The sequence below is a fragment of the Mastacembelus armatus genome, chromosome 13 (genome assembly GCF_900324485.2).
Source record: "Mastacembelus armatus chromosome 13, fMasArm1.2, whole genome shotgun sequence".
NCBI classification, from domain to species: Eukaryota; Metazoa; Chordata; class Actinopteri; order Synbranchiformes; family Mastacembelidae; genus Mastacembelus; species Mastacembelus armatus.
Genome location: NC_046645.1, coordinates 22,091,962 through 22,114,482, shown reverse-complemented (window position 1 = coordinate 22,114,482; position 22,521 = coordinate 22,091,962). Strand labels below are relative to the sequence as shown.

Below are 22,521 nucleotides of genomic sequence, written 5' to 3'. Positions count from 1 at the left end.
CCCATTTACAACCACACTGTTGCTTTGAAGCACAGTCAGCTCCCGGAGAGATATCAGCACAGAATATTAAATGAGCGAACACCATCACTCATTAAAAAGGGAAACATTTCATGAAACAAACCTCCTTTTGTATCAAGTGCTAACCAAGCCGACTCTCAGCACGCACCGTCCTCAAAGGCAGAGCAAGGAGCCAGGAGAGAGAAGGGGGGTGTTGCAGGAAGAGAAGGAGAAAAATGTAAAGTTCTGGCAGGAGATCAGATCTGAGTCTCATGAATGCCTGGGTGCCTTGTCACTATAACGGAAATTTCACTACTTCAAGTCTGAACATTTTTTCCGTAACGAAAAACTGAAGCTGTCGCCAAATTTTGGAAATGTTCAATATTTTCATTCAAATGTGTTCTGCAAGCTAATATTCCATTTCAGCTTCGCCCCTGGAGGGTACTTATCATTGGATGGCATATGCAGTGGGTGAGCTGGAAGGCTTGTAATGGGATTGACAGATATGGTTTTTGAAGGCAGTGCAGATGTTTGCAGTCAGAAGTTGGAGACACTGCAAATATTCAGTGTCTTCTAAGTTGGCCTTTTGAGGTCACAAATTTAAAAGAATGTCAAAATATGTTCTTTGCAGGACAGAAAATCTACTTAGCAGTTAGAGCGTCAAAAACAAAAACCTCCAGTGAAAACCAAGAATAAAATGGCTCTTTCAAATGCCTGAAGGGGGAAGAAAGAAAGTCTGGAAATAATTTAATGACTGAACAAATGTAGTGTCCTTCATATTTCAGAATAGTGAAATCGTGTTACTTTCTTACAGCACAATTATAAAATAAGCGCCAAGAACAACATCAGAACTTGACCCAGCACAGTTATAAGCAGGGCTGCAGGCCAGCTCTTGTCAGCACTAAATTCAAAGAGGAGAAAACACGGTAAGTGCATCAACTAGTTCATTGAGTTTTAAAATGGATCCTAGTCTTCCTAAACAAGCTAAAGAAACTGGAGCTGAAGTGAAGTACAGAAGTGTTTGGCTTGCAGCGCTGACCAAGATAGGAATAGAGCCAATGTAGCAAAACCTTAAAGCTGATCAATTCAGTCAGGTAACAGAAAGTGCACTGTATTTTTCAGTGACACTGCTTGATGGCTTTTCTGCAGCACTGGTATAAGCTAAAAACCAGAACCGACTTTGCATTTCCACCTTACAGGATCCATTTTCGCCTTTATCCTCAGACTCTGCAGGTTGTTCACTGGCTGCTTATCAGGTCTTCTTTGCTCCTTAATAGAGGCCGTCCAGCAGCCTGTTATAAATTGACTTTTCGGGCAGTCATATGAGGGGATGGGAGCTGCACTCATCAGATCGACTTTATAGGCATAAAACCTTAGTGGGAAGACCAGAAATTATCCACTCTTTCAATCCATACCCATGACTAAAATTACCAGTTGTAAAACCAGACACAATGAGGAAAGAATGCTATTCCAATATAGTTTATTATGGCAGAAAATACAAGATGACTGCAAGTCCAACTTCCCTTTACAAAAGCTCGGAAAAAGACAAAAATGGAAACAGTAAAGTAATAGATAATTGAATGCTTTGTTTCTAATTGAAATGACTGATTACCAGTAGTAACTATAGCAACTCTACAAGGTATTGGCAAGTCAGGACCCACTGAAACAGCACAGACTGTCAGAATCCCTCTAACATGTGAGATTATTTACTTTTCTTCAGAGAAGATTTACATCAACTCAGAAACTATAATAAGCCTGTCCTCAGACGCTGGAACAGCTATCTTACAAACGCCAAGGAAAACATGGAACAAGCATAGTCAGTCAATTCCATTCTCATTCTCAAGCACAGGGCAGGAATTTAACCATTTAATCCCTCGACAAGGATCAACAAAACAGAAAGAAAAGGCTCGACAGATTAATGCCAAATCAGAAAAGCTTAGGGTGAGATTTGATCCTCTTTATTGATTTCCTTTTTCCTTACTTTGTTGATTCTGCTATTTGAATTAAAACAGACGAATTTCAAGGATTTAAGGCATAAAATTGTAGCTGCTTGCTGATAAATGTGTTTTCCAACCCCATCCAACATGGTCCAGCAGGAGAGGACATTTAACAAACAGCATAACATGATACTGAACTGCGTGTTCTGACAAAACAAGCTATTTGGTAACCTCAGACAGGGGATGACTAAATGTCCCTAACCCCTAAAATAGCTTCATTCAGCGACGGGTGCTCAGATCCAAATTATTTCATCAGCTCAGAGACGAGCAGAAGGGCTGTAAGCTCCTCACATGGCCTTCAAACTCTAATTTATCATGACTAAAAGCATATGAAACATATAAACTTTAGAATCCAGCAAACTTAATTCAACATTCATCAGTCTTTAATAGTATTTGATCAGTCTTCCACACATAGAGAACACTCCATTTTGTCACAACCTTTCCATTATTTAGGTTCAGTGCTTATCGAAATGTTTTATTCATTTATTTCGTGATACACAGCCTTTATGCAGAGACTACAGGGGCTGGAAATGTGCATCATGGACTTACAAAGAAAACTGAGAATGTGTCTCTTGGATCAAACTGCTATGGTGTGTAGAACAAAACTCAGCGAATTCAAATATTGCCAAAGAAAAGAAGTAGAAGCACAAATAATGAAGGGCCACTCCAATTTCAGAATCATAGCAGACATAAAAAAGAAACTACACTTTACAGAGTTGTTTCATGCAGTGTTTTGAAAAGGATTTTCTAAAGAGCTGACAGCAGAACCACAATGAGCTAAATGCTTCAAGAGATGAAGTTTTAGTGGCCAAGTGCCTCCATTAGTTCCTATGGCAAAAGTGAAGCTTAATCTCCTGTCAACTCCCCTCAAGCAAGTCTCCTGGGACTCAGCGCGCTCGCTGCCATCCATCACCTCAGCAGGGACCAAAGGGAGACTCCCCAAAGGAATGAAGATCAGAGCAATTTGCATTCACACTCGAACCATCAAGGCCCAACAATCCCACAGTGACTCTCCATTTCACTATATCAGAACTGTCATCCAAATGAAATGCCACGAACTAGCGATTACAGTTTTCTTCAAAAGAAGGAGAGAAAGCAGAGTCAAAATGCTAATTACAATGTTCCAAAGGGGCCTCATAACCCATCTGAGGAAGCCTCTTCCTGCCAAGTACACTGCTCAACATCAAAAACCTATATCAACACTATTTATGATCCTGCCTGCAACTCTCCTCAGATCCCCTGCCTGTCCAATCAATCAATCAATCAATCAATCAATCAACCAAACTTACTTTGTGACATTTCACTGACAAAGATAAAGTTTAATGGGTTTCAAATGTGTCTGAGAAATACACTCTACAGCAGCACAGCATCTAACCATTTGTCATTAGTCGAAATGAGCTGTTGTGCGTCAGGCTACGATGACGAGCTTGTATATAGAAATCAGGCAGTTGGCTGCACAATTAACCCTACAGACTCCAAACAATAAAGCTGTCTGTCAAAACAAAACAGAAACCATCACCCATGGTTTCCATCTCCCAGGGGGCATTGTGTGAGAATCAACAATAGCAAATAAACACAAAGGGCAGTAGACACAAAATAATGCACCTGTGTTGTGATATCAGAAAAGCTTATAACTAAATATTCAAGAAAAAGTTACGAGAGCCTGAATGAAGTGACTGAGTGCTGAACAACAGGGGTCTCCAGCAGAATGATTTTAGCTTTCACACTGCCAAGTTATTACAAAGATTGTAATTCACAGCCCCACAATTTCCACACCGGAATAATAGTACATTCAAGGCTGATGCTCGTCCACCTTTCAACATTAATTTCCCAAATGCTTAATCCAACTAACATGAGAAATTAGAGTTGGAAGATCTCCTTTTCCCACTGCTAAGACTGATATCTATATGGACTAATACAGCACCAGGACCCGAGGATGGAACCGAGCCATAAACAACCACCTGGTTGCTAACTCAATTCACACCCAATTAAATAACAGTCTGGAATACTGAAGCAGGAACAGAGCTGCTGTTATTACTCCACAGATCCATTATTCTCAATGTTCCTTTTATTTGATAATCTATTTGGCAAGCAGTTGAGGATATTTGCTGTTTATGAATTTGGCACTCCTGTGTTTTCTACAAATGATTATTACCATGACAGCCACAAATGGCTTTCCCTGATGGATAACTGCAACAGGGTTTGCTGCGCCGTGCATTTGTTAGGACCATTCCCACTTGTTTGTGCTTTGGTAATGAGGGTAGAGCCTGCAACATGTTGTATATCAATCAAGCCATCAAAGACAATAGACATTTATGGCTACACCCTTTAACCTCAGGGTGAAAGACCAAATTCTTGTTTTTGCATGTCAAAAGAAATGGGTCCAAACAGCTGCTGACATAAACATTTTCCAAACTCTTCCCTTCAGGAAGATGTCAGAAAAAATGAATTATGCAGTTCCTTTGGTTTTAAATAAACTGCAGAAGTAAAAAAAAAAGAAAAACAACAAAGTGTATTTTGAAACGCCTAATTAGACTTAGAGGACACCTCCTGTTTTACTCAAATAAGACGTTTCCAGGATGCTTTAAGTGCAATTTTGGAGACATTTTTCCATTTCCCTTGATTGAACAGCTTCAAAAGACTTCAACCATGAATCCCAAGGGAACTAGTTAATCCTGATCTTCTCCACCAGCAAAGGGATCATCTCAATGCAAATCAGACAGGGCTTTTGATCAAAGTATTAAACACATGATGCTATAAGAAGCCTCACTACGAACAAGGTCAAAATCTTAGTCGTTCTTGGGCTGGAAGGAGGTGAAAAGAACACCCAGATGTGCCAAAATGTTGGAGAAAATATGTACAAGGCTGGAAATGGATCACCAAAACATTACATGAAATAAAAAAGTACATTCTGCAGTCTGACAGAGAAAATGAGGACATCAGCATTATTTAAAACATGATTCAACATTACTTGATCACACATGACCCTCTTCCATTCTTTAAATGGGGTGCCAGACAGAATTTATTAGGCCAACATGTAAACAAACCAGTAAACTTTGAGCTAAGCCTTAAAACTGTTCAGCATAATCGAACACACACACAGACAGTGTTTTGCTGTTGTCTATTTTCCCTTTCAATTAGAAGCTTGTCAATATGACCAGAATAATGATGCTCCCTCTAATAAGAGTCAAATACAGTTAATAAGAATGTGTTTAAATAATTAGGCCAACTTTGGGAAGCTTTAATGTTAGGATGATCAATATGAACTTATCACTCCCATTTATCTACCACCAGCTCTTCCTCTGCCCAACACACACACACACACACACACACACACGCACAGACACACACTCTCTCTGTTTGTCATTCCCAGAATATCTATTATGTATTCAGGACAAATTCCCAAAGTGTGGAGTGGAGCCAATTCGTTGAAAGAAAAATGTCACCCTACCTCACAAAATATCACGGCTGAATTTGAACATAGCAAATGTCTGTGAATTTTATTGATAGTTTATACAGATTGAAGATTTAAACACAATGGGTGCTTAAATTCTAATTATTTATAAAATTCAACTAACAGGACACACATTTCAATTATTATTCAAGAGGACTATGTGCCTCAGAGTTGCCATTACAGTGAGATATTGGAAAACTTGGGAGATTGCTGGCCTACACGGTTCGCTCATATCGCCATCTACCTGCTGCCCGAGTAAGTTCATTGTTTTGTAGATAAGTATTCTGCAGCCGTTTTGTGGCGATAGACTGAGCACACCTTCCCATTTTCGCACATCTTGTTGCAAAACACAAACCAGGCAATCACATCGATCCACCTATTCATGCATTAATCAAGTCTCTGCTGATGGGAAACGCCATGCAGCACACACACACACACACACACAGACTGGAGCAGGGTAAAATAAGGCAAATGTCTCCCAGATGATTCCCTGCTGAGGTCTATTTCTGCGGCTTACCTTGGATGTGCAGCGCCAACAGGAGCATCCATATCCCCATACACAGCGCCATGGCACCTCAACTATCCGGATCTTCTCAGATTTGCCTAAGAGTGAATGAATAGTGCTCACTCGAGACGACAAAGACCAAGCATGCAAGTTCTGCAAATCCCACTTCGGACACTAGTTAAACTAGTCCACCTCCCTCACTGAGCAGCTGCAGACTTTCGCAAAACTAGAGGATCGCTGTTGCGCAGCTCGGTGCCAAAGCATCAATTTCACGTCTGCGACGGTTCACTGACAGACGGAGAGTTTGCACTAAGTAGAACCTGATCGGGTCTTTTAAACGAGATCCTAGCGGCTGCAAATGCGCTGTTTTGGTGATGAGAGTCTTTTGAAAACAACGGGCAGGGAAAGAAAGGGGAGTTGGGCTCTTATCAAAGACGCTTTTCTAGTTTAACCATCTAGTCTTTGTTGCTCCGTCCACCGCAGCGGCTGCAGAACTCTCTACCTCCCCCCTCCAGTAGTGAGGATCAGAGGTAAAGTGGGCGGGAGGTCCTCGATCGATGCTGCGCTGGGAAGTTTCCAACACTTGGAGAGTTTCCCCGGACAAATGTCTCCTTTCTTCTTCCGTCTGCAAAATTGTCACAACACCTAACAGATAATCTGCTGGACCGTCCCTGTTTTATGTCCTTAAGTTCCCGATTGTCCCTGTGTGCAGCCACAGCCAGCTGGAGAAACCAGCACACCAGGCCGGTGAAGTTGTTAAAACTCTAAAAATGGTGGGAAGCGCCCCCTTTTTCTTCTTTTTTGCCTTTTGGATAAAATACAGCGTAGCGCTATCCCGCTATGCGCACCGCCCCGTTCATCTGCCACCACAGTGTGCTGCTGACTATCGCTGACGCTTTGGGAGAGATCGGGATCGCGTGACGTTGTGCAAGGGAGGAGCCTGGATTGTCCTGCAAAAAGAAAGCATCGCCTGGAAAATCTACAGCAACCTGGTAGGCCCCCGGGAAGTGATTCGTGAACTTTTGTTGCGCGTTAGGGGCCTTCAAAATGGCACGTTTGGATCAGAAGACGACACGATTGTGCACAGATGGAAAGTAAGAGGACAGATAGATCCGTCGATTAGACAGGGTGGGAGTGTGGGAGGAGATGACAATAACAGCGTGTATAGTCTTGCTAAAGGGAAATAATGGAGTGTGAAACACTACTCATATGTTGAAATCCCTACAGAGCCCCGAAACCTTTCAGACTTGCTTTCTGTCTGAACCGAAAAGGGGAATGAGAATCGGAATCAAAACCTTCAGTGTGGCGGATTAAACCAATCGTTAGATTAAAACCACAGCCTCCCACACACGTTGAGAAACCCGCTTTGATGGTCACTAGTCTACTGGTGAGAAGCATTCAGTGGAATTAAGGACACAAAATCATGCTGTTTACACATTTATCTTAAATGGATATGCTCAAAGTAATATTAAATACACATGTGACCAAATTTATGAATCATAATAATGAAACTGAATTAATTTCATCAATGTTCAATGACCAGAAGAGCAGCAAATTACATTTTGAGAACCACCGCATAGGCAGGAGTAACACACCAGCAGCTGCATTTATCAATTACACCATTAACTTCAAATGATTTGAAAAGTGTAGCATGTAGAAATAAGCCAAGAACACAAGTACCTGAAACAGCTTCCTTAAGATTTAAACAATGTACTTTACCTCATGCTGCAGCTTACTGTACTGCCCCCCCTTCCTTCATTTATCACTCCTCGGCAAGCTCATCCTTTCCCCCACAAGCAGCCACATAGGTAAATGAATGAAGGGATGGATGTGATAACACTTCCCTCTTGTGGACAGTAGTTCTTTGGGTAATTGTAATAGACCAGGACCAACATGCTTAATATTGCAGAACCAGTTGTGTTGTTTTCAGATTGCGTACGGTCAAAATCCTATCTTTCTTCATGGCTTGCTATCAGTATCATTGTAAACACACTGATTCACACTATATAAAGTGGAAAACCACATGTAACATAAACATTTTTTTCAAAGGGAAATATGTGCAGTCAATAAACAACCCACCTTCAATCCTACAAATGCGATAAAACCAGACTAGTGCATCTGTACTGGGAACGTACAGATAAACTCAAGACTTGACATTTTGTTTTGTCAGAGCTGCAAAGAAAAGAGACAAGATTGCTGCTTGAAATTCTGCAGCCTTATCCAAAAGTAATGGTTTTAGCAATGGAACCATGTTGGCTGAATGTTCTTTTAAGTTTGCAGCTGAAATGTTTTACTGTCTATTGACAATGCAAACATGGAAAGTGGAAATTCATGGGTATCACACAACACAGCAATATTTCCTGAGCTGTGAATAAAATATAAATAATGAATTGCTTGTGTCAATTTTACACTACATATTACCATTTGGAAGATAATCACCTCACTTCATAAACCTTAAAAGGTTAGGGCAGCAGCCGCCTGGAGCTATTGAGAGATGATTTAGTCTAAATCTGATAGACCTGGAAAATTTGGCTGGAGGACGAGAGCATAAAATCCTCTCCTTCAAGGACAACTACTTTAAATGTGCCCCTGAGCAAGGCACTTAACTTGTAACAGCTCCAAGAACAGATTCCCACTGGTCAGCAGTGACTGCGCTCACAGCAAGTGTGTGAAACTGTCTGAGTTAAAATCTCGGCATCCTGACAGAAAGCTTCCATGCTCGGCCAACCTTCAGATAATAACTAAAAAAAAAAACTCCGGATCTGCCCCTTGCCTTTGCTGCATTAACTCTGCTGCCCCCTTCATCGAGCAGCAGAGGTTGTGATTGATTTACAGGCGAGCTGATGAAATTTGATACACTTGTTCCGAACTACAGGTTGTGCCAAAGCCCAAGACGAGGCCAAAGCTACTGTGGAGATTTAGGAACTGCCCTGCATAATGCATCATTTGGAGATGCACAAGAAAAAGTAGTGCTGGATAAATAAAAAGGTAGGCTCAATAAAGGTAACAGACAGGTTTGACAGGTGATCTTGTGATATTGTGCTGGCAACAGTATGACTACAGTAAAATAAAGATGTTGTGTTGCAGAAGATGGTTACATCTTGTATTAGTTTTCAAACATCACATTACCTGACAGGAAAAGCTACTTCATTATAATTCCATAAAACTCAATGGGCCCATTTTCTCTAAAGCATACAGAAACAACATAACTCACTTGTAATATGTTGTTAATAATCGTGACATAGGGTGTGAATCTAATCTGTTTCAGCCACAAATTTTGCCATCACCTCAGCCAGTGATGCAAACACTAATTTATACAACATTGCATCTGTCATATCGGTGACCTCATGTAAACTGTCACCAACTTGCAATTGTGAGCACAAAAGTTATGGCATAATTTTGGCAAAGTGCTGAGAGGCAAATCAGAATCCCAGTTTTCAGCAGTCCAGAATAGCATGAAATCTGGATTGGGCCCAACCCAAGCCTGCCTCCCTGGAGAGCAGACAACTCTTTTGATCCAAAACCATTAGCTTCCCTGGGCTGAAAAACATTTGGTAGAGAAATACGTATCTTATAGAAACAGTCTTCACTTGTCTGCTGTCATTCAAAACAATGCCCCATGTACAATGATAAATTTAAATTTAAAACTTCTTAGCACATGAAAATCTTATCTCAGATTGTATGTTAACAAAACAGACAGGGAGCAGACTTCATCCTGAATACAGCATATTAACATCTGGAAACAACAAACACTCCTGCCAGGCTGCTGTTAACTGATTCCCCTCAGCATTTAATACAGTGCAATTACACTGTAGCAAACAAATTACTGACCATTTAACATAATGACTTGATACTGTGTATGGTAATTGTTTTACCCACCAGAGCTATGGTGCTAATGTCACTATAGAAATGGCTATAGAAGACTAAACCTGAGAAACTTTCCTGGTAATAAAATATTGCTAAACAGTTATCATAGACACAGATGACTCTAGCTCAATTGTAGATGTAAGTACTTTAACCTTGAGGCATTAAACATATGGACATACTCTACAGATCTTTGGTGATGCTCTCATGTTCCTAAAATACACAATATTGAAGAAACAAGCCAGCACTGCACTGTATGAGGCATCTAATCTCCTTCAGAGTGAACAGAAAGGTGTTATCAACCTTTAACAGTGTTTTTTATTGACAGTGTGTTATCTTGTTCTTCAAATATCAATCGAAGGGACAGAAATTGCCTCTCTGGAATTACCAGCATGTGCCCCAAAATCACTGGAAGAAGAAAAGAGGAAGTCTTAGAGGGCTTAACTCTCAGTAGGTCCTAAGAAAAGATCAAAAAGCAAAAAAACTGATGACAAGTTACTCAACTTTATTGCAATTTTGGCAGTCTACCGTTAGACAAATTGAAGGGAAAAATCCTCTGTGACCAAACTTAGATGGGTTTCTAACATTGGACAGTAGTGAGATATATACATATACTGTATTTGACAAAAATACAAAAAATTCTAATGGGAGCTGTCGAGAGAAATGTAAAGTATATTCTGTGAGCTGCCACATTTACAATAAACACTGCTGTAATAAAGTGAAATGAATTGAGATAACGTTAAACTATAACAGGCCACTGTGTATTTGCATTATAGTGCCTGATTTGAGTCTGAAAAGCAGTACAGATGGTACTATTTACCATCTTTATGAATAACTTTTATTTTTGAGTGCAACTATTAACATGGTAACAACATGGTATTCAACATGATATGGTATTTTAACATGATATTTTTAAATATAACTGCATTTACTGTACAAAATGTACTGTATTACCTTGTAGTTGTTCCGGAATATAAAATAACCAATTTTATAATATGATAATTAGTGATAATTTGTAGATTTAAATAAGTAATGCTGTTAAAGCAGAAGCAGAAATATGCACTGATTGCATTCTGCATTCATTTTATAGGGCAAGGCAGGGACATAAGGCTCACAATAGGTTCATAAAAATGAAGAAAAAACATATTACTAGATAGTTTTTCATATGAATGGAAACAGCTTTTGTAACAAAAAGAAAATATCTCCTAATCATAACAAAAGACCTTGTTACTCTGCAAAACCTGGTGATTTTTCTTTGTCAAGCCAAATCCAATATGCTTCCATACTTCAGCCCTGTTGTGTGTGTGTGTGTGTGTGTGTGTGTGCATGTGTGTGTGTTTTCATATTAAACCAAAGCTACTGTAAAGCACAAAAATGATGGCTAACCAAAGAAATACAGATGATTCACTGTAGCCTACAGCATTTCAATTTGTGTGTACTGAGCAGGTATTCAGTCTTTTAGTTATGAAGCCTGATGTGTTTCAGTTAAAAGACAGAGAAAGATGATGTTCTTGTGCATGTGTGTGCATGTGTGTGCCCACTGTGTGTATATGAATGTGCCAGAAAGACTTTCCTTCCTTTGGGAACGTTTAGGAAAATGTTTTCAACTTAGGGAGAAAATCAATTTGTGATAAAGCAGCTAAAGTCACATCCTGTTGCTCCCCCACTACAATAGATGAGGAAAACCTGGCAGATGAGTTAATAACAGTCCACTCTATGCTGCACAGTTGTTTCTGCAGAGACTCAAGTGACCTCTGCCTGCAAGCTAGCTGCCACTAATGAGTGAACACTAGCCTTGTTTCAGGTGCTAGTAAACAGCTAGTGTGGCAAAGGCGAGTGACAAAAGAGATTTCTCACTGGCTCAACAGTGAGAAATCTCTGAATTTGAATTTCTAAACTGAATTTTCAAATCTATGATTACATTTTTTATCTTACATCTATTACTCCTCTAAAAATGTCAATAGAACTGATGTTTTTACTTACCAAAATCCACCCTGTCTGTTTCTCAAGTACTTCACCTCTAACATTCCCTGTTGTTTATATTGTCTCATATTCAAAGCTATACTAATCACTTCAGCCTTGATTTGTATGGCTCTCAGCTCCAGTTGAAAGTGTGCAGAAGTGTTGTGATTGCATTATCTTTGCAAACTGTGGCTCCGCATTTCAGTACAGAGGCGCTTTTGCAGTGGCAGCAAGATAAAATCTCTGCTCCGAGGATAATGAGATGGATCACATGCATGGCAGCACTTGCTAAGTTACATGGTTTTAACTATCTATCAACAGGCTCATTTTCAAGCCACTTCAACCTCCCGTAGCCTAGCTAAGCTGTCTCCACTTTGACTGGCTGCCTTGTTAAAACGTGGATGTTGCTGCTCTTCCAGAGAAGTGACCAGACTTTCCCCACAAAAAATAAATTTGCATTCTGAGGGCACTATCAGCAGTCACTAAATCACTTGTGGTTTCATAATAACAGTACCTTCCTAATGGCAATAAGCCACATTTATTTCACTCATTAGTGCCAAAAATAGACAAGGTTTAATATAACTGTTCCTTCTAAAGCTGTGGAAGGCAGGTTATTCTCACTGATCTCCATGTGCCAGCTGGGGCTGATTCACATTCAAAAGTGTAAAGAGAAACTGCCTAATTTGCTAATGGTTCAATATTAGTTCTGATATATCCTGGTTCAGTGTGACAACCCTTTCATGCCAAAACTGTTCATTTTTTTGTATTGTAAAGATATATTTACCATCCAGCAGCAGAATTGGCTGCTGGATGGAGAACGAATAGAACAGCTTTTTTGGTAGCATTCACAAGCCACAGTTTGGCTTCACAAATTTGAAGAAAACGTTCCAGACCTGTCCTGTCTGATGAAATGCCTGATATATAATTGACATCCTTCCTAATTCATCAATTCTAATCCTAACAAGGGTTTTCTAGAAGACACCTGGTAAGAAATCTCTCCACTGGCGTTAGGGCGCCATAGGAATATTTACAGATCTGTTAAAATCAACTACACCCACAAACTTCACTTCTAGATTCTAGAGAGCCAAGAGTGGATGCAAGTGTCTACAAGGTCGAAAAATGATGTGAAAAAGAATCTCTACTATGTTGTCAAAGTATAACCTACATCAGCAATTTTACAAGTAATAATGGAAAAAAAAAAATCTCCTCCTGTCAGGTACTGAGGACACCCAAAGGTGACACAGCAGCTCTGCCACTATGAGACTATCAATCTTTTGGTTAGGATGCTTGATGATCCAGCATGAAGTTGCACAACAAGTAAATGACTTGTTTGTGTAATTATATGGTCTATTATCTGCTGTACATATTGTCACTAAAGTCAAATCTTTTTTGAAGAAATGTTTCCAGAACAATGTGTCCCATATGTGTTTTTTTATATACAATATTCCGTAAGAGTTTGTTTACTTCACATTTTTGCCATTTCTGTGCTTTTGGCTGCAAGTAATTCAATACATATATGCAAACAGACATAAACCAACAAACAGATCATAATTGGGTGATGGCAATGGATGAAATGGATTTACAATAAAGGATATGTTTTCCTTGGACTATGTAAATTAATGCAAAGCAAATGTACAAAAAACTATATTTTGAAATGCTGACTGCATCGTGCTCAGGCTATTCCAGACTATTTGCCTGAGGCGGGTGATTTCATTTCTTTATTTCAAAGGAATACATAATTAAAAGTGTTTACAGAGAGACACATGCTTTCTGTTGGTGCCTATTAACTTCTATTTATATTTCTTGATTTATTTACCATCAGCTTGTTTTCATACATTTATCCAAACTGAGTGACACAAAAGGCAACTCATGGTTTGCAAAAAACATTCAAATAAGCTGTCAGTTTGAAATATGAGCCGAACAGCGAACAGTCACCATGAGGCCCCAAAATTTTGTAGGGATTATGTAGAAGGTGGCACAGTGATGACTCACCATACACCTGATGTTAGTATCCATTTTATATTCAAGTTTGTTTATATGACAGAGCTGGATTACACTCAGGTTTTTTATGGAGATTGATAAATGATAATACCTCAACAGGGTGAAAATGGACATTACCTAGGCATAATAAATGCAACAGACCACACCTCCTATGTCCTACATCACACATGTAACACATCACATGTTTACTGTGCTTGCCGTCTCTCTGCTGACATACTAGAATTACTAGGTAGCAGCTCACTACTTTTCTGGCTGTCATTGTTGGCAAAATGGTTGGAAAATGTGGTTAACTTATTCTCTACTGCTGTGAAATACATTTATATGACACAATCTATGTCATCAGATGCTACTCTGGGATGTTATTTCATTTAGATTTTCCTTGGTCAGTCAAAGACATTTTCAAATTAAAAGTTTGTTAATTGCTCATAAAATAAAAACGTGAATGTTTCTTGTGCTACAGTGAATGTTCTCCACTTTTTTTGTCAGTAGTTCAAATATAATTTCAGTCTCTCACCAACATCATGCAAAGAGTTATGAAGCTGAGCCTTAAATTGCATCTGAGGTACGCAGTAAAAGAGTAATCACTGCAACTGGATTGGAAATATTCTGTCTTGGATATAATAAATATCACTGAGTAGCATCATATAATACTCCTAAAACCACAAGTGTATCATCAGTGCACGTCCAATAACTAGAGTTTGCAGAAGAGTTGATTTGTTGCTCCTCCAACAGATCAAAGAAAAAGTTAGCAGACTTGGCCTTGATGATTTTCAGATGCCCTGGTTTAAACTTTTTATTCTTTCTCCCTGCTTACATCATAAGCAGTGGCATTTTGGTCTAACATTTCTCTAAAAGTACTCTTAATTATATCAGTTTTCATATTATTAGTTTTTCATGTCAATATCTCTGTACATCTTTTTTCTTTTCATACTGTATTAACAAAGTAACAAAGCAGCTTTGGTCAGCTGTTGCACAGTTCAGACACGTTATCGTACAACTTCGCATTTTGGTGTATATTGTGTATATACAACTACTGTATTTATCTTTTCTGCCTACACTTTTAAATTCTATATGGTTCTGCACTCCCATTTTGTTTAAAGAGTTGGCATAATTGAAAAAAAAAAAGACCCTTGAGATGGATTAGGGTGTTGGCAGAGGTCTTCCTATGCTGTTAAACTACAGATTACCATGGTATTAGTTATTAAAAATTTAAGAGTGAGTGGTGTTGAAACTGTTCTCGCTGTAACATTGCAATAAATCATGCAATCTGCTATACAAGGACTAACTCACCCCCTATACGGTGATACTGTGAGAGGCCCTCTGCAGGCTGCAGCCAAATATGAGCAAACCAGGACATTCGAAGTGCTATTGCAGTTTGCTTTGCATCTAAAAAGTCTTTGTATATTCTTGCGTAAGAGAGAAATGTACATCAGGAATGGCCAAAATTAATTTTTGGGGATGGTATTCTCTCCATTAACAACATCAAAAATTGTTTTGTTACTCACTTAAATGAAAACGGCTGTGCTAATGCTAAGCTAGCTGCCTCAAGCTATGTTTGAAAATACGACATTATACTAGTGGTACTTTGTTAGGAAGCACAGCAGTACCATTCTGAAGTATCCAAAGTTTCCTTTCCTATTCAGAATCAGATTATAGTTCATAACATCTCTATATACTCCCATGTTCAGCTGCAGCCATTATACACTGTAAAGAGCGACTGGAGCATTACTCATTAGGTCCTACTGTGATTGGCTGGGGGTGAATATGAGTCAGCCCCTGCAGCCAGAGTGCTCAAAAATACTGACCATTTTATACTAGTAACCAAGAGAAAAGAGTGAATCTGGGGTGTTCATAGAGATGGAGAAAGAGTGAATAAAATGCCCCAGATATGTTTAAAATTCACTCAGAATTTATAAAAATGGGTCTTAATACAAGAACTTTAATCCACTGCATTTACATATTTCACACTCTCTTCTTGGTTGTGTGTAGTGATAATTTATCATGTCAGTGTACATTTCAGATGTGATCATGAAAATTACAATATCCTTTTATGCGGTAACATTATTGTGTCCACATAAAAATGGACATGTGCCATCTATTTCCTACAGCTGCATGGCATCAAAACAAAGTCAATCCTCCTTTGATGTATCATTTTATAACAATATGATAATCAAAGAAGGAAAAGGTTTGTGTGCTCCTTTAATCAGTGTAGAACAAAAAAAAAGTCATGATTGATGTTTCAGAGCAGACTGTCTGCTGATTCATTCACGTAATATGGAAGAGAGACAATGTCTGCACTCCATAAATACACTTAAATGCCTTTAACAGCATGACAGCAAACAGAAAGTAATTTCACTGCTTGTGTTCCTGCAAATTTCAATGTAATATTCTGCACTGCCATCAATACTAACAATTATAAAGGCCATCAGATGTGCATCCAAATTAAATCAATAGCTCTTATGTTAAGCTTTCAGGAAATGCACTACAGGCAGGAGATATTTTATTCTGTCATTTGAGTGGGATTATCTGAAGTTAGTGGTCAGAAACTCAGCACATGAAAAAGTTTGAGCTCTGCCAGTCGAAACTTTTAAACTCAAAAACACAATTACATCCAATTCCATCCATTACAAATCAACCTCTGCTGGACAACATACATTTGTCAAAATACATTATAACAGAATGTATTTAATTAATTTAGAATATAACCACTCACTTTCAAATTGGAACATGTTTGTAATTCAAGTTCAAACATTGTGCATTTCAATGTATTGTGAAATAAAATAAGTTATAGTAGCCTACTATACAAACAGAAATGTAACTATGTGTTGCAGTCTGCACAGTTAAAATGCTGACCAAGATGGAGAAAAAAAGAGCCAAGTGCTGCAAGGAAAGGATTATATCTGCAGATCTTTAATTTCAGTCTTGGGCTTCAAAGGGCTGGAGAGAGAAAATGAGTGAAATGGTGAGTGACCAGTGGGCTATCAGTAAATGGGTGGGCAGTGACACAGGGCTCATCACAGGGACCATTCTGAAGGTGCACACAATTATTCTGTCATTCTGAATAAATTGTAGCTGTGGGCAACAGACAGTTCCATTATATATTTCATTATAACTGAAACATACATAGGTCATGGGCCTCGCAGGTCTATCATTTCTCATCTGTGGCAAAACGTCAGAAAAACTGAAAGATATAACATATTCAGGTATAACTTTTGTTGTCTTGTAAAAGATGAGAAAAACACATTTAGTTTGATAGAGAGACAGAAGGCTGTTTGCATTGGCGTACTCCGGTGCATCCTGTTAAATTTCATATTATCACAGCGGGGGCACAGAACCAGCTCGAGCTAAATCCTCTTTAATGCTTATGTGAGAGAAACATCTGGTTTTCAATTAGATATTTAGCAAGCCTGACACCAGGGGGTTACCTCAAAGTAGCAGTAGTGTCACTGGGTGTGATATAATGATGTGGCTAATGTGCCTATTGAACAACACGTGGCTCAAGAGCTCAGTCTGATGCAGTATCTTAAGATAGCTGTGCGCAGTCTGCTTCTTCTGATAAGGTGCAATCTGATTTAAAGCCATTAAGCATGCTGCAGGAATATAAGTCACCTAATGGAAAATAAAATCACTGATTAATAAATCTATACCCTCAATCAGAAAAACATGATCCTTTCATGTCAGTCTCATACTCATTTTTGAAACCCCAACAGTCCACCATCCTATCTCTGATGTATTTTTGCCCGCATGAGTTTGAATAATACCCTCTGAGCATGCCAGGGGGTTATCAGCTGTCACCTTCTGGTAACAGCCTGTCTTATAAAGTTGTTGTGGAAAACCCTGTTTTTTAGCCAAGGTAGCAACATTTGAGAATATGGAGATAGCTGAAATAAATAAAAAAAAGAAGGATCTGCTAGAGCTGATAAGACTTCAGGATGGTGAAACTGATTACAGCATGTTTCCCTCAGCATGTGAAGTTTGCTGATCCAACCAAAATCTACCAAACAATACAGCAGAAAGGGACGGATTTTGACTTGTAACATCCTGTACCTGTGATAGTTAAATAGCTTTGGTCATGGGCAACTTTGGAGACATGATGGGAGCTGAGAACCAGCTGACAAAACTCAAGTTATCACAGTGAGTGCTTCAATCTAAATATTTATTTTGCTGTAAGAAATAATAGTTACACTTACAGCCCAAGTTCTATGATAACAGATAGAGCCTACTGAAGGGTTCTGCCAGTTTGGAGCAGGGCCTAAAGAATGTTGGGGTTTTCCCTGAATGATCCAACATTCTATGTGTCTGACATGTATGGAGAGAAGAGAGGCATGCTCCCATGCTGCTCCCCCTGGCCTCCAGACTCGTGGGAAGAGGATACAAGCTGGTGACGATCAGGATGCCAAGCCTCTGAAATCCTGAGCGTGACGAGATCTGACGGCTGATCCTAATTTACTGCTTCAAGCTTCCGCATCGCTGGACAGAATCTCTACTAAACTCATATTTAACAAAGCTCACAGAGTCACATTTAGGAGAAATAATCCAGATCAGATTCTCTTAAAAAGTGGCAGTATAGTTATAGTATTTTGGTCCACTCCTCCCCCTCTGAAGCCCAGACAGCTCCACCTGTCTCACTGATCCACTCATGACTGGTGGCTTCCTACCAGGACCGTCACCCATCAGCCAAGAGATAACAAGCGTGTTGATTATCTTGGCAAAAATATGTATGTGTATTTCAAAGTACACAAATGCAGACATGAGTGACAACAACCTAGAGAGCTCAATTAGAGTGTACGAGACCTGTTAAGTAGGACGGACACCGCTGGTGAGTCAAGTCCATGTTTTTGGGTCTGTATGATCGATACAAGCATCCTGCACCACTTCAGCAGTAATAATAAAGTTGCAATAATTTGCAAGGCATGGTGCTGTTTTTCCCATTTGTTAACTGAATGGCTGCTACTGGAATCCTAAAAAGCAACTGGGTCTTTTTGCTGTTCATAAATGTATGAACTGCATCTCCTGATGGAACATGAATACTGTCCTAACTCTCAGAAAAAACAGCATTTGTCATTCTATTAAAATATAATAGTATGCACTGGATACGATCTGATATACTTACTAAATAAAAGGGATCCTCAAAAAGTACATTTTACTTTCGAAAACATTTAAGCACAGAAATCTCTCTGCCTTTGAAGCTGACCAAACTAATGAGCTTGAAATCACTGTTCTGCTCTGCAGTCTGTATACATAGTGATATTAGTTATGTAACTGAAAGATGTTGCATGCAAATGATCACTAAGCAGACCCTCTTTACTATATATATATATATATATATATATACAGTATATCCTGCTGTAATGGCAAGTGGCAAAAAAAGTTCCAGTCCCTAGTTCCACACTGCTGCCAGACGCTGATGGTCTAAGGCTCTTTTTTGATGATAAGCCAACCTTACAATATTTTTACTGTCCTCGTGGGATTAGGAAGAAGCTATGACACTGACTTGAAAACACAATCTCAAACATCATTTCACTGCTGCTGGAACAGTGTCGTCTTTGGAAATCAGAGTCACGTCTGAAAACAACATTTGCATAATGACCTTTTCAAGCAGAGACCACTGCAAAAGGACACGTGTGATATTAAATATTAACGATGTCCTGTGACTTTTTGGATAACTTTGGTGAATTAATGTTTCATACTATTTGTTATAATACTAAATCCTATTTAATGTTCAACTTGAGAACTTGAGAGCTCTGTAGACTTTCTCTGTGACATTCATATAAAAACCAGTTATATTGTAAAAAATTCAAAACATACAAGCCACCTTAAAGTTACAAATACACTAAAGAGTGTATCAAACATCAAGAGAACTGTAATGTCTGAGATTCAGATAAGGACGTCTGCTTTGCATCAGAATGTTTTCTGTATAATTGTCAATATTTTATGAATTAATGCTAAAGGTGAGCTAGATTTGGACTGGACACTCACATACAGCACCTCTGTTGGTAGTCCAGCTTCTCTACCCTGGTTTATCAAAGTATGCTCTGTAGGTTAGTGCTTTATGTCACATGGGCCGGAAACAGAGCATTCTACTGGACTGACAAATTCAATCCATAACTCAGCTAATGTTAGCAGGAGGCTGCCCAGGCATCCCTAGTTCAGTCTGTCTAGGAAAGGCATAGAAAGCACAAAGAGCAGTAAGGAGAGGTCTATGGTATGAGATTGAGTGTTGCTAGGCTGCCTTGGGGCTCAAAAGACATTCGGTAGAGTGCATGCAAAAATATAATCCAAAAAATTAAAGAATTAATCTGAAGCAACATATTTCAAATTTAAGAAGTGGACTCACCAAACAACTAATTTATGCAGCTAATGTTTAATTCCCTTTTCACTTAATCCGTGGATTAAGAAATGTCCATAAAATAGCAAGAAATAGCCATCACTAGTTCCTTTTTGTTTAAGCTACACAATTAAAAAGTGACAGCAAACTAAGATAATGGTTTCAGCACAATAAATGTTACTGTGAGACCTCCCCTGACATCTTTAAATATGTGAACGGAAATATGAGCAAATCAATCATTGTGAAAGATGCTGTGTTCCTCTGTTACATATAGCTTTGTGCTCACTGCTTTAATGGATGCAAACTGTGTGCATGTTTGTGATGCTGTTTGAAGGAGAGAGAACCTGAGGAATTGAAGAGGGTGATGAGCTGCTGTCTGAGTTAAAGCCAGCTTTGAGATACATAGGCCACAGTATCTGTTTGGCCGCCAGAGCACAGGGCTGTGCTTGTGGTGAGATAACATGAGGCCGACGCATAAAACAGGCTTAGTCTCCTAGAAAAGTTCTTTAATCAGCCTGATGTGCTTAGTGAGCAAAGACTTTGGGAATTGAAGTGAAGAAACTCAGGTCAGATAATGAGACTTACATCTGTAACACAGAGAATGTGATTTCCTTGAATCCAGCAGAGGAAGAAGAAAAGCTCATTATCCTTATCGGAGGAGCAAGATATCGATATTATGCATATTTTGTGAGTCTCTTGTTGAAAATTAGCTAAATCCTTCTTTTTTTCCAGTTTGCATTTTATGTGTCCATTTTCATATTTCATGCTTTCAAATGTATGACGCCACTGTTTCAATTTGTCTCCTGACTTTATCAATGTACTTTATTTTGCACCCTTCTCATTTATTTCTGAGAAAGCTGACAGTTAATTGGACAGATGGATGATAATGATAATGTCGCAAACTCTCCCTGGAGACCGTCCTCGCCCTCTGGTAGGGAACAGCCCAGTTTTTTATGTCCTTTCAGGCAACAGACAAAATAAAATGTGATGGGTGTGGGGAGCGATAGGAAAACAGTTTATCAAACCACGAAGCAAGAGACATTGCAACATTCAGTAATTATGGTTGGCATTGATTAGCACTTAGACTAATCATTGCAACAGTCAAGTGCAATTTTCACATTTTTACTGAAACCTCTTATCTGAGAGATTCTTTTCCATGAAATGAGCTCAGTCACAGACATCTACATATATTTATTCATGTAATCAAATGAAAGACAGTCACACTTTCTTGATGTGTGCGAGGCTCCACATTCTTGAATGAGAAATTGTTTTTTCATGGAGGTCAGTGTGTTGTTCCAGCTACAGCTCAGAATGCCTGCAGCTGATGCAGTATCTTGCTCAAGTGCACTACAGTAGCCTGCTTTGCTTGCTATCATAAGGGTGTGAACCTATTTTAAGGACAGTCTCCCAGCTTATGTCAGTTTGCTGAGAGGCAATGTCATGGTCATTGGAATCACATCATCAGTGCCTGCTGTAAACAAAATGCAAATACATCTTATGTGGATGCAATCAGAAAATGAGACTCCTACTGATGAAAGAAGGGAAGGCAGAACAGAGGGTCAATCAGCAACATAATAATACTTCCACTATGATTTGAGCCTCGTTGTTTTATGTTGAAGATAATCAACATAGAGCGTTTTTTTGGTTTTCTTATCTTCGGCAGGTTTTGTATATACGTTCTGGATTATTGGCTCTTATATACATTTTAGGGGTTGGCATATGATTAACATATTACAAATGGACAGTTCCAAAATTTGTGGTAAAAGTCCCCTGTGGTTTAATACACCACAGCTTAATTATTTATTTCAGTTTTTCTTTCACTAAAGTACCTTGATGGGAGAGAATGAATTCATTATATACCACCACTGTGCTGCCTGCCACTTTGATTTTGGAAGATTCAAGCCAGACAGGTTGAAAAGTGCAGATGTAGGTTGTGCCGCATTTGACTACTAAATGAATGCATTACATCCCACAAGCTGACGCTGTGATCACAGTGTTGATCCAGCAGTGCAGGTACCCAAACGCAAACTGCACAGCTTAAAAGAAATACTCTGTATAAGACCTGATTTCTGCCAAAATTTGCTTCATTTTTTAAGTTTTAGAAATTCTAATCACTGTGTCAGTGATGTTCCAGCTCTGCAAGAGAATCAAATAATCTTTAGCATGCTGCTCGGAGAAAATCAAATTCTCTACTGTGTGAAATGTCATTTTTCATCTGTTCCTGCTTTTATTAACTCATGAAAGAAATTATAATGAAACACTCAAAAAAGCCAGAAAACAAAGTGCTCAGTGTCAGCTTTAGCTGGAAGTTTGGTTTGTCAGTAAAAAATAGTTTTATTTTCAAAACAGTCAACACCTAAGGCTCCACGCAATGCAAATGCAGCTTAAAATCAATGATGCATGTGTAATGGAT

General features: G+C 39.0%; 1 protein-coding gene across 2 annotated transcripts in view; it reads right to left on the bottom strand.

Moving 5' to 3' along the window:
* The window catches only part of nectin1b (nectin cell adhesion molecule 1b), a 144,009-nt gene extending 137,138 nt beyond the window's left edge, over positions 1-6,871 (bottom strand). The window contains exon 1 of one of the 2 annotated variants that reach the window (XM_026330191.1): positions 5,966-6,871. In XM_026330191.1, the coding sequence (XP_026185976.1) occupies positions 5,966-6,017 (52 nt within the window). In that variant the 5' untranslated portion in view covers positions 6,018-6,871. The remainder of the gene's footprint in view (positions 1-5,965) is intronic. The other variant, XM_026330199.1, reaches the window with a different exon arrangement.
* Between the last annotated feature and the right edge of the window lie 15,650 nt (positions 6,872-22,521).